The sequence below is a fragment of the Apus apus genome, chromosome 6, assembly GCF_020740795.1.
Source record: "Apus apus isolate bApuApu2 chromosome 6, bApuApu2.pri.cur, whole genome shotgun sequence".
Taxonomy (NCBI): Eukaryota; Metazoa; Chordata; class Aves; order Apodiformes; family Apodidae; genus Apus; species Apus apus.
The window spans coordinates 9,713,892-9,729,688 of record NC_067287.1 but is presented as its reverse complement, the minus strand read 5'-3'; the positions used below and the strand labels follow the sequence as shown (position 1 = coordinate 9,729,688).

Here is a 15,797-nt window from a genome sequence, read left to right as displayed (position 1 = left end):
CACCTAGATGACTTGAGTTTTAGGTGGAAATTCTTCTTCGCTCTGGAACTTGTACTGTTAAAATTCATTTACCTTCAGCAAAGGAGAGTGACAAGCTTTTATAGTCCCTGTGAAGTAATTTTAACCTAGGACTCAAAAGACAAAGACTGCTGTTGAATAGCAATGTTTATTTAGCACTCAAACATTTCAATCTTTCTCCATTTGGATGTGTTTTTCCTTTTGAACTGGAGGCACAAGCTCCTCTCTTTGCCTGCAAAACTTTTTTTTCTCTTCATCTTGAACTGAATCCCCAGAAAACTCTCAAATATTCTTGCAAATCTCAAAGATATTACTGTGTTAGCCTCCCTTCCTCCCCATTTAGACCTTTGAAGGCTGGTGTGACTAGAATTAGTTTGGAGTTATATCTTGGAGTCTGAATAAAAAATGAAGGGAAGCATTTTGCAATACTGTAGCCAGTACAATTACTAATTACTTATAGATTTTAGGTCACATTTGAAAAAGACAAATACTGAAATAAATAGATAATCATTCGGAGCTATCACTAACAGTTTGTTTAAATATTTTGGGCTAAATTCAGCTTTGTGTCCTGGCAGAGCAGCTGCCCACATCGGTGCTTGCTCCAGCTTCCTACTGGTGCCAGTGAGAGCCAAACTGGCCCCTTTGCTCCTGTCAGAAACACTTGTAGCTTGGGCTTGGGAGCTGCACTGGGTGGTTGGTTAGGCCTTTACTGGACCATGCTAGTGGGAAGAGGATTAACCAAGCAAAGCATGACCAGATCTGATACCAAGTGAAACAGAAAAATGATATCTGAGGGTTTTGAGGCCAGATGCTGCCTTCTACCATGACATTTAGCAGAAAAAGCTGAGAAATGTGTTGGCACTTTTGTGGTGACTTGATCTCACTCTGCAAACAACAGAAGACTTCAGAGGAGAGGAGTAAAAATACAATTAGAGACCCATATATTACATGATGAGTTTAATCTTTAGATTTAGCCAGCACGCAGACTAACATTTTTACCTGTCTGTTACATGAGCAGAGAAGTCATTCCTGTATTACAGTTGACATTTAATGTGATGGCTTTAAAGAACAACAGTCATCAGATGGAACAACTTCTTAGCTCTGAGCCAAATGAAATTGCCTTTTTTATATTTGCAACTGGCATCATCAATAATTTTGCTAAGGTGAGATGTGCTGTGTCTGCATTTAGCATAAACTTCAGGCTTTGAAAACCCGGCTTTTAGTTAGTAAACATTTTGCTCTTCAGCTTCCCTGTGTGCCGGGGTGGTTCTTCCAATTGTGTGTGAAAATTGCATTCAGCCCCTCAGCAACCTCCCTGGAGCCTTCTCCTCTGTGTCGTTGTTCTGTGGCTTGACAGCAATGCCATCAAGACATGGCAATGATTAGATAAACACTCTTTATTTATTAACACACATTCTTAGCAGCATCTTCTGTGTTCTAAAGCTCCGGGGATGAGAAATCTGCACTAGCTCTGCATGGTGGTGCTGGGACTCCAGCAGCTTGGGTGCTGCTTCTGCAGCAGGCTGGAAAACGTGGCATGCATCTCCTCCCTTCCCAGGGGACACTATGTGGGAAACTTCAGCTACTTCCAGGGGGTTTTGGCAAATCCTTCCAGCCACAGCACATATCCCACAGTCTCTGGCTTCTCCACATTCCTTCACAGTTGACAGAAAGCCCAGGTTTCACCCCAAAAGAAATCTCAGCGTGGTGCCAGACAGCCTCTATGAAATGTTAATCTCCTTCGAAAAGCAGGGAGAACAGTGTCAGATACTTTGGAAATTACATTTTAGGGCTCTGGAGAAGATTCCTGTCCTCAAGGGTTGTGCTAACTTACCTCAGGAATACATGTGAGTCAGTAAGATGGGGAGGTAAATCACTCAACCCCCCAAGTTCTCACCACCCTAAATCCCTCCAGGTCATGAGGAGTGGCCAGGGACAAGAATGGGAACATCTGAAAATAACAGCATTCCTAAGGGAAAGTTCCTTTTTAATTAATTGTATCCCTTTTATCCATGACAGTGTAATTGCATTTTGCTTAACTAAATCTTTTTAATTGGTGCTGGGAGTGAATGATAACAAAAGCTGTACAGTTCCCTGTTAGCTGTTACAGAAAGCTGTTGTAGGGCAGTGTGGAAGCTTAGCTGGGAGTCCTAAAAGTTGGGACTGAATAGCACCGAGCTGGGTATTTGGTGAGGCAGGTGGTGAGGGTGTGCAAGCTGTCCTCTGGGTTCCCCTTTTTCATATCTCGGGGCTACCCATTTTTTGTAGATGCAAGAGGCTTTTTGATTGCTCACCAACTATCCCCTGGTGACTTCTGGCACTCTTCCTGCCACCATGGACCTTCCCTTGGACCAGAGAAGTGGACACACGAGGCACAAGTGCCCTCCAAACCTGCTGCCTGGGGGCCTGGTGCCAGGCTCTAAGTGCCACTGCTGTGACTTCTCTCCTGCCCTCACAGCGGTGAGGCTGGGGCTGAGCTGTGCACTGTCCCTCCTTTGTCCCTCCAAGGGGGCATCTCTGCCATCCTGGTAAATTCGGAGGTTTTGCTTCAAAAAAGAGTGTTTCTAGCTACTGAGAGCGGAGAGGAAAACCTGTAAAACTGTCCCGACTACTTGGCAGACTGCAATAAATCAGCAGGGACAAGAGGATGAATCGCCAAGGTATTTTTCACTCTTTTTTTCCCAAACCCCTCGCGTCGGGAGGACTGGCTGACCGCAGCTGGAGTTACCTGAGGTGGGAACCCAGCACAGCCTGGATCCCCCCCGTAGAGCGAGTGCCCTGCTCTCGAGTTTCGGCTCTCGCGGCGTGTGCCTCCAAACCATCGAGGAGAAGAAACCCCGTTTTTGTCCCCCAGGCAGGCGGGGCATCCCGGGGACCCTCCCGGGATGCGCAGGAGCGATGGTTCTCCACGGGAGAGCCACCAGACAGCAGGGAGTCGGGATGCGCTGTCGGGGCGGTCCCTGCGGGGCAGGGGCAGCCCCCGGTCCCCTCCGGTCCGATCCGATCCCAAAGCCTTCCCACCCCATCCCACCCCGCCGCTCGGTGCCGCGGGGTCCTGGCAGGCGGTAGCGGAGCGGGTGGCGGCCCTTGAGCTCCCCTTAGTGTCGGGAAGGAGCATTTCGAACAACCCGACGTCGTCCGTGGAGATCCCTGCGGTGTGTCCAGGCAGCTCCGCGCTGCCGGTGACCGGGGAGGGACCCGGGGCTCACCCCCCTGTTAGCAAGGGAAGTAGGCAAGTGGGAGCACACGCACCCCACGCTGCTATTCAAGACAAGAATATAGCTCGCCAATCCTTTATTTTGTTTAGAAACTTTGCAAACTGCCACACACAGAAAGCAGGGGAAACCCACGCAGGTTCAGGGCTGCCCGTGGGAGCCCAGCAGAAGCCGTGGCAGCCCACGTGCCCGTGCTCAGCACACTGTGAGCTACCACAACAGAAAGCTTCTGTCACTTCTCGTGCAGATAAGCCACTATCCACCAACTATTTCATAGTTGGCATTCACCAGGTTTCACCCATGGGTTGTGGCAGGTGCTCCTTGCCCCCTCTAAACCAGAGCCAGGAATGGGAAGCCTCTCCCTTAATTTTCCTGCTGTCAAAGGCATCTGAGTGGGTAGTGGAAAACTGGGGATTTTCCAGACTTCTTTCCTAAGGCCTGAAACCCCGTAACAAACATTTCCTCCAGTTCAAAATGGTGATGAGCTTTGTCGCAAACTGCTAATTTTTTCCACTTATATCTGAATTTCTAAGCACTAAAACAAGTTTCAAAATGTGTAGACAAATGCAATGATGACTAAGCAGAGTTGTGGGGTTGCTTACATACATTTCTGGCATTTTAAATCAAGTGCTCACAAGCAGGTGGTTGGCATGTGCCAAGCTGCATGTCCAGAAAATGTTTGTAACCTGCCACCCTGGTGAAGAAGGAGAAGATTTGGGCCTTAAGAAAGAGAAGCCTTTAAGTTAGTATTTCAGATACATGTAAGAATTTCAGTTAAGTTAGGAGCCTGTAGTTTGGGGCCTGTATTTCTGCTCTGGAAGTTTAATTGGCTGACACTTACCCATTATTGCTTTTATTCAGCATCGCTCTTCTTTACTGGAGCATCTCATTTCTAAAGATGTGAAACACTTAGCTTTACACACCAGATAAGGCAAAGGGTATTGCCCCTGGGGACAGGGTAGGAAACACTGACAGAGAAGGCAGGGGACTTGGCCAAGGTCAAAAACAAGGTCTGTGCTAAACCAGGATAGTATGGCACCTAGATCCCAGGCACTTATGTTTGCGCTTTAACCTGTGATCAGCGTAATTTCTGAGAACATCTATATTTGCATGCCAGAGAGATCATCTGATGATTTCTGAGCATCTGCTGTCTTGGATGCATGCACTTCACTGGAGGTTTTAGGCTCAGATTCACAGCTGTACTGTGCTGAATACGGACCAGCCAGCTCAGCTGCAGTAACTGCCCATTTCTGCACACTGATCCTATTCTCTCTTACTGCACCAAGCTAGAGGGGACCATCTCTCCTCCCCTGTGGACTTGGAGGTCACACATGTGTGAGCAATGGCAGATGAGCTGATAGCAGGTAGCTGGAAAAATCTGTGGACTGGCTCATGTGCCTGAGCTCCAGTTGCTTCATGACAGCTGGGATGTTTCAGGTTACCTTTGGGTCTTGCAACTGCTACCTATTCGTGGAAAATTCAACTTTCTTTGTCAATATTTTTATGACTTGGTAAAGAAACAATAAGCACAGACTGATGAAATAGGGTTCACATTATGAAGAAGAGCCCCATAGAGAACAGAGGTGGGCAGCAGCTCCCAGGGCAGCCCTTGTGTCCCATTAGATACACTCCAGCCCAGCATCCTCGTTGTGGGAGCAGTTGTTCACACCCCAGGCAGGCTTTTCACACTCATAAATTGACTGTTCATCCCCTCTGCAGTTCACATCATCCAGCCAAATTCGTCCAGTGCCTTTGGAAGATGAATTACAAACAAACAAACAAAAAAACTGTTGGACAGAAGAAAGAGGAACATGCTTGCTTTTTTTTTTTTTTTTCTTTTCTACATTTGTGGACAGCAGGCCTGCCTTAGGTTGCACATTTGGCTTGTTGGAAATCGAGCCTTTGGGCACAGTTCAAACTGACATGCAGCTCCCCCATCCCAAGGGGAACAAGCTGCCCTTTTGAGGATATCCTCTTTCCTGCTGCTTGTGTAGAGGACCTTGTTGGGGTGCTTTTTGGGTGTACAGAACCTCCCACAACAGGCCTGGGGAGGTGAGAGGCTGTTGTGGACTCACCTGATGCGGCTGTGAAGGCGGAGATGGCACGGGTGTACCCCAGCATTCGGCAGACCACGGTGGCATCTTTGAGGTCCCAGCCATCATCACATATTGTTCCCCAGGTCCCTTGGTTAAAAATTTCCACACGGCCCCTCGTGCCCCCTCCTGTGATTCGTATCACATTACTGAAGCTTCCTAAGGGTTCAGAGGAGAAGAAAATTACTCTATTGGTCATAGAGGCATGAGGGGAAAAAGCGTGAAAGACTGGAGAGGTGACTGCCCAGACTGGTCAAATGTTCCAATCTCCATGGCTGTAGCCAGGGTGGAACTAGAAGTTACTGGTAGCTCAAAGCCAAACAATTCAAGGTCATCTCCTGGGTCTGGAGACACCAGGTTGCAGCTCAGTGCACGGACCCCTCAGCTGGGGTAGCTGTGCTGCAGGTTAACCTGTGTGCACAGGTCCTGATCTCAGATAGCTTTGATGCCAGAAAGCAAGAGAAGAAATGGAAGTTAGTACCTGTTCCTTTTTCACCTTTGCTCCCTTTTGTTCCTGGGGAACCTGTTCCAAATTAAAAAACAAGCAAATATATGGCAGCTGTTCAGGGGAAAATCCAGTTATTAACTTTTTCTGAATAACCGGATGAGTCAGAGATACAAGGGCTCCCTGGTAGAATGAACCCTCTGAAGTGACTAAGAAACATGGCAAGAAAAGTAGGAAAACATACAGCAAAGTCTACTTAACATGTGACCCAAGAAAAAGGCCACTTGCAAAATCACATCCACTCACTTGTGGGAAATGTATCTTATTCCCACTTGATATCTCTGATAGCCTTTGGGCTCTCCAGAAGCAGGCATGGTATCTCCCAAAATATTTTCAGGAAGACCTACATTATGAGTTTTGCTCTCTAGGTCCTGCCATGGGACAGCAGAAAGCCACTCCCAACAGTCCTACATGATTCTGTGTAGCATCCTGGTCTTGAGAGTAGAGGGGCTTGCAAACACACCATGAGATCTTTCCCCAAAAGCTACCTCCACAAAGCACACATTGCCTTCTCCTTCTGCAGAACAGGAGCTAAGACCCACTGAGAGGGCAGTTGCTAACCTGAGGTCACCCCAGTTATGCTTCTCCCCTCCTCCAGAAGGAAATCTCAGAAGACAAGTGCATGGAGGAGTCCCAGGTAGGCTCCAGTTTATTTTATTACTGAGAACTCCTGTACTCTTCCGTATGAACAACTAAAAGAAAAAGCATCTGGAACACTGTTCACTTCCTGTGGCCTGTTATAATTACTGTTTTTCATGGTTTTTTTACTGCAGTTCTTAGGGTTTTGGAAGTATTCTGTAGTTGGAAGGGAGTGGGGTAAGGATGGGGAACTGCTGTAGTGTTGGTCCTTTTGAAATATTTTTGTGTCCTACAATTATCCAGGAGTAGTTGAATAGCCCTGGTGTTTCTGATACTCTATTCCTAACTGCCACATTTATGTGGGATTTATCCCAGCAGCATGGCATGCTATAAGATGTCTCTGTACAAAGCCAAGAGGAACATGGATTGCTCCAGTCTTCTGTGAGATCAGGGTTTTGAGAACATCTAATGCATCTGCTTGCCTGCATGTCTTTTAGCACACGTCCCAGGGTGTAAATGTGACACTCTGCACATTCATCTTCTGAGAAGACTGATCTACCTGTTGAGTTCCTCCAAATGAGCTCTGTAAACACGCCCCCACAGCTTGTGCCAGCCTGTGATATACAGTCCTAAACACAAAGCACCATCAGCTCCACAGACCCCGTGGCGAGCCACCTTACCAGGCAATCCACGCTCTCCCTTGGCTCCTTTTGGTCCCGGATAACCTTTTGGACCCTGACTGCCAGAATCACCCTTGCTTCCTTTTTGACCAGATAGGCCTGGAATGCCTGGGTGGAAAGCAAGAAAGTCATTGTCTTCGTCCCTTCCAAAGGAAAGAGCATGACAAGTATTTGACATGAATGCAGAGACGTGGAATGTGGCATTTAAAGTGCTTTGCATCGTCAGAATAAGTCATGCTGTCAAACAAGGGGTTACCTGGTGGGCCCTGGGCTCCCTTTGTTCCCATTTGCCCTGGAAGACCTAAGATCAACAAAACAAAAATTTGTAAGACAGATGTTTATACATTTATAAAAGCTTATGCAGACTAGTATTTGTGACACATTTTTAACCCATCTAGTTTAGCTGTGTACACTATAGGCATCTCTTTCTGAAAGGAGTGTCTTGTTTCCCATTATACTCAGTGCAGATCTCATCAACACAGAAAATACAGGCAGTGGAGAATCATCACCTGAAGTAGATCAGCTTCTGGCAATTTATCTCATATCATAAACCTTAGTAATGGGATAGACGACTCTGGGTGAATATTTACTGGCTGTGTGGAAAGCCTTAGGCACACTGAGGTGTATCTGACCCATGTAAGCACATAACGCTGGGCCAGGTGACTCCTGTCCCTATCATCCAGGTGTCAGTGATTGCAGAAAGGTGCAGCACTTGGACTTTTTTCACCTCTTGATGAAGATGAGAGGTTGTGTGCACTATACAAATTCAGGGTTAAAAAGCTTGATTCAAGAGCAATGCACCAGAGCAGGCTTGTATTACAGGTCATCCCATTATTTGGGGGCCTGGGACAGAGAGGTGGTCTTCAGATGGGAGGTCAAAGAAAAGGCCTAGGTCAAGTGCTTCAAGCTTCCCTCTAAAGATAAATCTTTCTGCAACACTACAGAGGAGGCCAGAACAGATGCTTGCTAGTGAATACCCTTCCCCATCAGATTCACACCCAGTAAAATTTGTCTTAACTCCAGGGTAGCAAGGCTGTTTGGTTCATCTTAAGCTGCTGCTTTGTTTATGCATTTTTGATTTATACAAAAATGCAGGCAATGTCACCTCCTTATGCACGTTACAGATGGTTGAACCAACCCCTCCAAGTGAGTAGCTGGATCCCCAGTAGAGGCCCAAGCCCACCATGGCATCCTGGGATGCACTGGGGCTCCAAGAACAGCGCTCAGCAAATCTCCCCCTTGCTGTTGCAGATCCCTCTCCAGTGTCTCCACGGTGTGTGTTGTTGCCCCCCAAGCTGTTTTATTCTCCTTTACCTCCTTCTCCTTTGTCTCCCTTTTCACCTCTGAGTCCCCCCGTGCCTGGTATTCCTAAATGAGAAAACAAATCAGTCAGGGCGAGGCCGCCACACAAAGCAAGGCTGGAGTAGGAGGTCAGAGAGACATGGGTCTGAGCAGCGTTGTACCTGGGCTACCACGGGGCCCGTGATCCCCCTTCTCCCCCTTCTGACCAGGTCTCCCCTCCAGGCCGGCATTTCCCTTGGGTCCAGCTGGTCCGGTGACACCTTGAGGTTGAGCAAAAGCAGCGCATGTGAAACGCAACACAGCAGAGGAAGGAGAAAAGGGACAGGCAGCTCAGGCACCCGCCCCTGCACTGGGCAGGGTGAGTAGGACCTGGGAGGGCAAAACAAACACCAGGTCCCTCCGAATCTCAGCCCCCCTGGCAGTGCTAATTTCAGAGGTGACTGGTGACCTCGGGTGAAAGGCTGTGTGGGCCTGGGTCCTCGCAGACTGTCAGCTTTGAGAGGCACAAGTACTTCCCAAAAAAAGCAGCCCACTTCTGCCCTTGTGTGTGCCCACATGTCAGGAAGGAGGCCGTGGCATTCCATGGTACAGGACCTTTCCTTCCCCTCATTCTCCTGCACAGTGAGTGGGGTCCAGATGAGACAGTTGAGGCTGTGGGATGGGTTTGCACAATGTTGGCATGTGTTCTTCATCTAATCATCACCTTGTCTTACCCATGCTGGGATCTACCTTGACTGCAGTTTTCCTTGTGTTGAAGCACCACCTAGAAGAGATTTGTCTCACATCACTAGAAGAAACTGCATCTTCTGTACTGCTTACCTGCCTCTCCTTTCTGCCCAGGTGGTCCAGGTACCCCCACAATACCTGTAACAACATCCTAGCATCAGTGCTAACGTGGCTTAGCCAAATGCTTCAGCTGGAGCAGCCCTGCACCACAGCATGCACGTCAACTTACCAGGGACACCCATCACTCCTGGTAATCCCCTCTCTCCTTGAGGACCCATCAGCCCAGGGGCCCCGGGGTCTCCCTTCTTGCCCATTTCACCTTTCTGTCCTTGGGGACCTACCAAACAGGACAGCACGTGTGAGTAAATAATAAAAAAACCCAACCAGATTCATTGTCTCTGCAGCCAGTGGAGCACCTCATCTAGCTGCACCAGTAGCAGATTTTGGCCTCACACACACATTTACCATTCAGTAGCAGTCCTGTGAAGCTGTAGAAGGACAGGGATGGATGGCACCTCAGGTGTCTGCTTGAGCCACCACGGGCTCTGCCAGACTGTCTGAACAGACGTGTGTCTGACCTGCTGTTACAGACTTGCAGTGGCACCACAGTACCTCCCCAGTCTATCTACCAAACTATCTCTGCCACTAGAATGGCTCTTTTTCCCTCCAGTTAAATATCCATTATTGCAGACTGCACCCTTCCCTTCTCCTAGCAACAGTGGAGATGGAGGACGGTGTAGCCCACTCCTGTGTCTCCAGGGAATTGCTACATATCCTGTTAGCCTTCTCTTCTCTGAAGAGGTGACCAGCATAATCTGAAAGACCTGAATTATTTGAAAATGCCTCATTTAAATACTGACATCTCTGTTTTCTTTCTGCTCCAGAATTACCCCAAAGTCCTCAACTTTTGGTGTTTCTCCTGCTTGCACTTCTCTCTTCTGGAGCAACTTGTGCTAGTGAGAGCATTGGAGCATGTGGGATCTGATGGAAGATCTGAGGAAGATCAGATCTGTCCAACCTGTCTAACTGTCCTCCCTGGTCTGCATCACACGTGTTCTACTTTCTTTTGCTATCCTGCTTCCAGCCTCTCCTCTCTGCAGGCAGCCCTTGTGAGGCCACTGAGTAACAGCTAAAGAGCTTTTCAGGAGATGTCCACAAATGCACGTTATGTGGGAGAAACACGGTGCATAATTCTTCTACTTAAGGTGTATAAAAGCCAGGCTTACATAAGATATAAAGTTCTCAGAAATAGGTTTTTCTAAAGTGAGGATTAACATCCACGTGCTTGTGCATATAAATTGTATTCTTTATTTTATACCATTAAAATCCTACTGCAAACATCACTGCTTCAATCTGGGATAGGCTGATAATTGAATACCTGTGGCTTTCATTAGATAAAGGTCACTCTATGAAGAGACTTCCATGCTGCAAAGTCAACATTTTGCACGTCCCTTCCCTCCACCCTCCTCTGGGGGTTGTGCTGGAGTATGGCATGAAATGAAATCCCTTCAGATCAGGGAGAAGGTCCTGTTCATCCAGCTCCCCCATTGACTGGCAAGCTGTGCTCAGGAATGCCTGGATTCTTAGGAAATATCTGACCTATAAAGACTTCTGGTATTTTAGGTAAAGTGAGTTTAAACAGGAATACGTGGGAGAATCTTAAAACTGTTGAGATACTGAAGAAGTCTTACCTGCAAGCCCCACCTCTCCTTTTTCTCCTCTGGTTCCTGGCTCACCACTTCTGCCAGCAGGACCAAGATCTCCTTTGCTGCCCTTTGCTCCCTGTAGCCCCTGTATGCCTGCAAGGACAACACCAGGTTTCTGATGCTTCATCAGGTGTTATGTCTGGTGCAGGCCAGCAGCAGGACATGCAGCTCAGCTATGGGCATGAGCCAAACTTCTCCCTCCATGTACCGGAGAGTGGTGCTGGGGACAGTGGGGAGCTGGCCCGCTGTGACCAGTGCACCTTGACTTTTAAAATAAGAATTTTTCCAGGTAAGTTTTGCTTTTGTTCACATTAGTTTTACACAGGCTTATTTCCTTGAACTCCAATGACATTCCTACTGACTTACACCTTGACTGAGGACAAGGTTGCCCATAAAATAATCCATAAAGCCACTTTATGTTCATTCACAGAAGTAATTCAGGTGTCAGAAAAGCCTTACCTTGGATTCCTTGGTCTCCCTTTGTCCCCTGTGGCCCCTGTAGCCCTAAGATGTAAAACACATATATCAGCTGACACACATCATCTATTCACAGTAACGACTAAGAAGAAGAGATGAATTTTTAATCATCCTTTGTGCATGCACCTTTGGTCACCACTGAGGCCCATCTTCAGTGGGCAGGGACCAGCACAACCTCTTGAGTGAAATCCATGGATCTTGGCTGTGTGGCTGGGCAGGGGCCAGCTGCCCTTCAGCCAAGCCCAGCTTGTGGGGACCTTTGGGGAGATCTTCTCTGAAAATGCACTGAACTATTGGGCTCTGATATATAATAATGATGCTTGGCAGGAAGGGCTGTTTCAGTGTTGTAAGTGCAGCCAGGAAGATATGAAAATATTATTTTTAAAAAATACATGAATATTCTTTTCGTCAGAAAAGCTCATCAGTGTAGCCAAGAACTAAGGATGGATGAGGTACCTGACCTAACAAGGTTTGTATCTTACATCCCCATCCTGGCACCACAGAAACTCTGGTTTCTCTGGGCATTGCCTAGTCCAACCTCTGCTCAGAGGAGCAAACATTAGATCAGGACTTGCCCCATCCTTGCAGTGTGGAGACATTTAATTCCTGCAGCCCGTGCACTTCCACCCAAAACTACTGAGCACCCAGGCAGCAGGTTGTGCCTGGCTGTGAAAGGAAGTGCTTGCACCCAGCTCATTCCCGAGTCTGGATGGTCATTTCCCCAGGAACAGGGTGGGCATGGTTCCAGATCTGTCATGGTTTGTTACACACACTGTTCAGCTGGGGCCATGTAGAGCAGGGATTGGGGAAGTCTCCTTGAGTTGTCCTGGAGTGACTTGTGCAGCAGGACTTGCTGTGCCTGGGGCAGAAAGTGGGATGCCCATAAACCCCTTTACTGCTCCTCTCTTGTCTCACATGGAGATTTGGGATGATGATTGCAGATAATGACCAGATACAGTTCCTGCATCACCCCTGAGCTTTTCTGGTGGGGTAGCAGTGAGAAGATAGAGATAGAACGCCCTTCTGTGGTGGTCATTGGCTTTAGGAGCACTCAGGCAAGCCCAGGCTCCTGGGAGATGAGTCAAGAGGTGCAGAAGGTCTCATCAAGGCCAGGGCACTGGATGTCTGCACATTGGGTAAGATCTGGGTCTAAAAACTGAAATCCTGAATCCTCCCTTCAGGTATCTTAGGGGAAAAAAGAAAGGAAATAAAAAAAAAAAGGAAATTTAAAAAAAAAAAAAAAAAGAGGAAATGTTGCTTATGGCTTATTTACCAACATACCTGGGGGACCAGGATCTCCTTTGCGTCCAGGAGGCCCTGAAAAAAAAATGTTTAATGGGTATTTTTCAGTAGTCAGCATTCAGTGAGGAACATACCAGTATGAAGCTGATAGACTTGAGGTCTAGGCTAAAGACACCACCCATTAGGAGGCACCCAGAGCCCAAGTCTGTGAGTTAAGTGAGGGAAGAGCAGCCTGGAGCTGTGTGTGCAGCTGCAGTGGGATCCAGGGGACTGCACAGGGCTGGCTCCAGCTTCTCCAGGTGTGTCCAGCTCCACAGTCAGGGTCTCTGGTGCCAGTCTCCAACCCTGGGCACTGTGGCATCAGTAACAGATGGGAAGACCAAGTCTTTGTCCCAGTTATTTGTTCATCTCAACTAGGTTTCTGGCCCAGCTTTGCCGGTGGTTCAGAAGAATCAGCTCTCCCCACTGTACGGCCAGCATGGAGAAATGGAGCCATACCTGCAACCAGGCTGATGTTGTTCATCATCATCATCAGGTTTGCATTGCTGCTTTTAATTATGGTGATTTCCTCTTCTAAGCTTCTTCTCCAGTTGTCTTCGTGTCCCAAATGTATCTCTGTAGAGTTTCTCCCCAAAACCAGCTTGTTGGCAAAGGAGCTTTTCAGAATCTCTTCTGTATAAGGGGCATGTTGTTCTTGAAATTTCAGTATCTCTCTCTTCATCTTAAACACTGAGGAAACAAAAGGCCCACGCGGTGAATATTCCCTGCCCAATCCAGCTGGCAAATGCCTGTTGGGCAGAGCAGCAACTCAGTACCCATGGAGGACACCTGGGTTAAAGCACCACCACGGTTTGACCCACAGAGGTGGTTTTCATGTGGCTGCCCCTGCTGCAGCCAGACAGGGCTTTTGCAGGTGCAAAGCAGAGGCACGGGGTGGGGGAAATTGTTTCCTGCAGAGGCTGCTTTGACTTGGGGCATGCAGAGGAGCCTCAGAGGTTTCATACGTGCATGTTCATCCCCTCTCACCCCTGTCCCCAGGAGCACCCAGCAAGGCTGCCTTTTGATACCAAGCCCAGAGGAAGGTTGCAGGGTTACCTTGGTATGCCAGCAGCCCCTGACTGGCCGTCAGCAGCAGCAGGTAGATGGTGAGGGTTGCCCGAGCACAGCATGCCGATGGCTTTCTTCGGCCTTGAGGCTCTAGAAACCAACAGAAGTCAGGTAGACACCCCCTCAGATCTCTCTCACTACAAACTCTGCTCACTTCCAGCCATTTCAGGCTTGGCCACAATAAACGAGCAGCAAGATCCCCCTGAGAGAGAGGCAGGTCCTGCAGGCACCGGGCTTTGCACTGCAATTCACTTGGTTGTCTTTTTCTCAGCCAATTTAACCAGCTCACTTCCATCAAGACTTAATCCAGCCTATATCAGTATGAGTGTGGTAGTTGTCCCCTTTCTGCATCACTGAACTCCCTCTGTCCATCCCTTTCAATTATCCCAGGCTGCCATTGAAAGAGGGTTGCTCAAAGCACGTGCCCTCTCCATCCAGAGTGCCCCATCCATGTGATTCCCAACAGTCAGGTGTGTACACATCCAAACAAATGGTAAATCAATAATAAACTGAACTGCAGAACACACGAAAACAAGTTGTAATGTTTAAAACACATTGTCACCAGCAAGTGTAAAAGAAAGAAACTGCTTTGTCCCATTTTGGCCTTTAGGTAGAAAAAAAGTATTTCAGAAGGGTTAATAACTACTTCAGATATTCAGTAAGTTACCCTTAATTGAGTTTTTTTTCAAAGTAATGTAATCGGGAGTTCAATGTCTTAGCTTTATATGAGTACAATGATTTAATTAGTTTTACAATAGAATGGTTCAGTCAGCAATGGAGTATTTATATTCAGCTAAAAATTAATAAACTTACATTTTTTATTGGATCTGGTAATTTCAGTATCTTAACTATTAAGACATGAAAGTTTTACTGAGTGAAATTAAGCATTTTCTAAAACAGAAAAAGAACTACTTTTTTTCTGATGCTCAGCATCAGCTTTGGGCTAGAAAGAACACTTTCACATACTTCTCTTTTTAAATGGTCAGTTAATTTAGTAGCAAAACCACTGTAAAAACCATTTTATATGGATTATATAAAGACAATATTTTGGTTTTAGGCACTGCTTTCTTCACCGACCAGATAAAATCCATATTAATAATTTAATAAAAAGAAACCTTACCACTTATTTGGAAGGTTGTAGTAGCAGCTGAGGCAAACCCAATCTTGTCTGAAATACTGAAAGTGTTCATGTTGCTTGAATTTCCATCTTCCGAGCATGTGTCTTTATTTTTCATGACAAATCTCTTGTGCTTAACCTAAAGCCTTGTCAGATTATGGACCATAAAGAACTGAAGGGCGATAACCAGCTTTCTCTCTGCCTCCTGATTTGATATGCTTTCTGATATGCTTTTCCTATCTGCTCAGTTTTTATAGACTTAAGAGAACTCTGATGTAGTAATTCGTACAGTTCCTCAAAAAAACCCACAGCTAAGATGTTCAGCTGCTCTTGTGTGCTCATTTGAGGACACCGTGTCCATGGAGCCTCAGGCACAATCCTGCAAGAGGTTCAACCCTGAGTTATCCAACATCTCTGCACTTGAGCGAGGTGGCCATTTTGCTCCTATCACAAATAAACCTCTTCAAGTAGCCAAAAAGTTTCCAGGTTCAGCATTAGGTTGGAGATCCATTCCCTGGGAGGGGAGGTGAAGCTCTGCATGACAGTAAAAAAAACTTGCACCAAGATGGTGACTTGGTGATGGTGCATGACTGAAGTGCAAGGAAAGAAAGAATGAGGAGGAGTTGTAAAGCCAAGTGGATGCCTGTAAAGACAAAGGGTTGCTGAAGCCCAAAATGGGGTTAGGATGTAATGAAGAAAAGACAGCTGTGATCTCCTTGCCAAGACACTCTCCAGCCCCTGGTTTCTCCCTGATCCGTTTTCAGCACCCACCAACACAATTCCCACCACCTCACCAAGGGCATACAGCGATAGGACAAGGGGGAATGGGTTCAAACTGGAAGAGGGTAGATCTAGGTTAGACATTAGGAAGAAATTATTTACTGTGAGGGTGGTGAGACACTGGAACAGGTTGCCCAGGGAAGCTGTGGCTGCCCTCTCCCTAGCAGTGTTCAAGGGCAGGTTGTCTGGGGCTTGGAGAAAACTGGTCTAGTGGGAGGTGTCCCTGCCCATGGCAGGGGGGTTGGAACTA

The 15,797-nt window shown here is 47.2% G+C and overlaps 1 protein-coding gene across 1 annotated transcript; it reads right to left on the bottom strand.

Moving 5' to 3' along the window:
• Positions 1-3,297: 3,297 nt before the first annotated feature.
• MARCO (macrophage receptor with collagenous structure) lies at positions 3,298-15,017 on the bottom strand. Its single transcript, XM_051624045.1, has 15 exons — positions 14,771-15,017; positions 13,639-13,740; positions 13,042-13,272; positions 12,583-12,618; positions 11,284-11,328; positions 10,810-10,917; positions 9,348-9,455; positions 9,212-9,256; positions 8,554-8,652; positions 8,405-8,458; positions 7,347-7,391; positions 7,091-7,198; positions 5,808-5,849; positions 5,309-5,485; positions 3,298-4,983 (listed from the first exon to the last, which is right to left on the bottom strand). The coding sequence occupies exons 1-15, from the start codon at positions 14,883-14,885 to the stop codon at positions 4,853-4,855; spliced, it is 1,446 nt and encodes a 481-aa protein (XP_051480005.1). The 5' UTR covers positions 14,886-15,017; the 3' UTR covers positions 3,298-4,852.
• Positions 15,018-15,797: the final 780 nt, after the last annotated feature.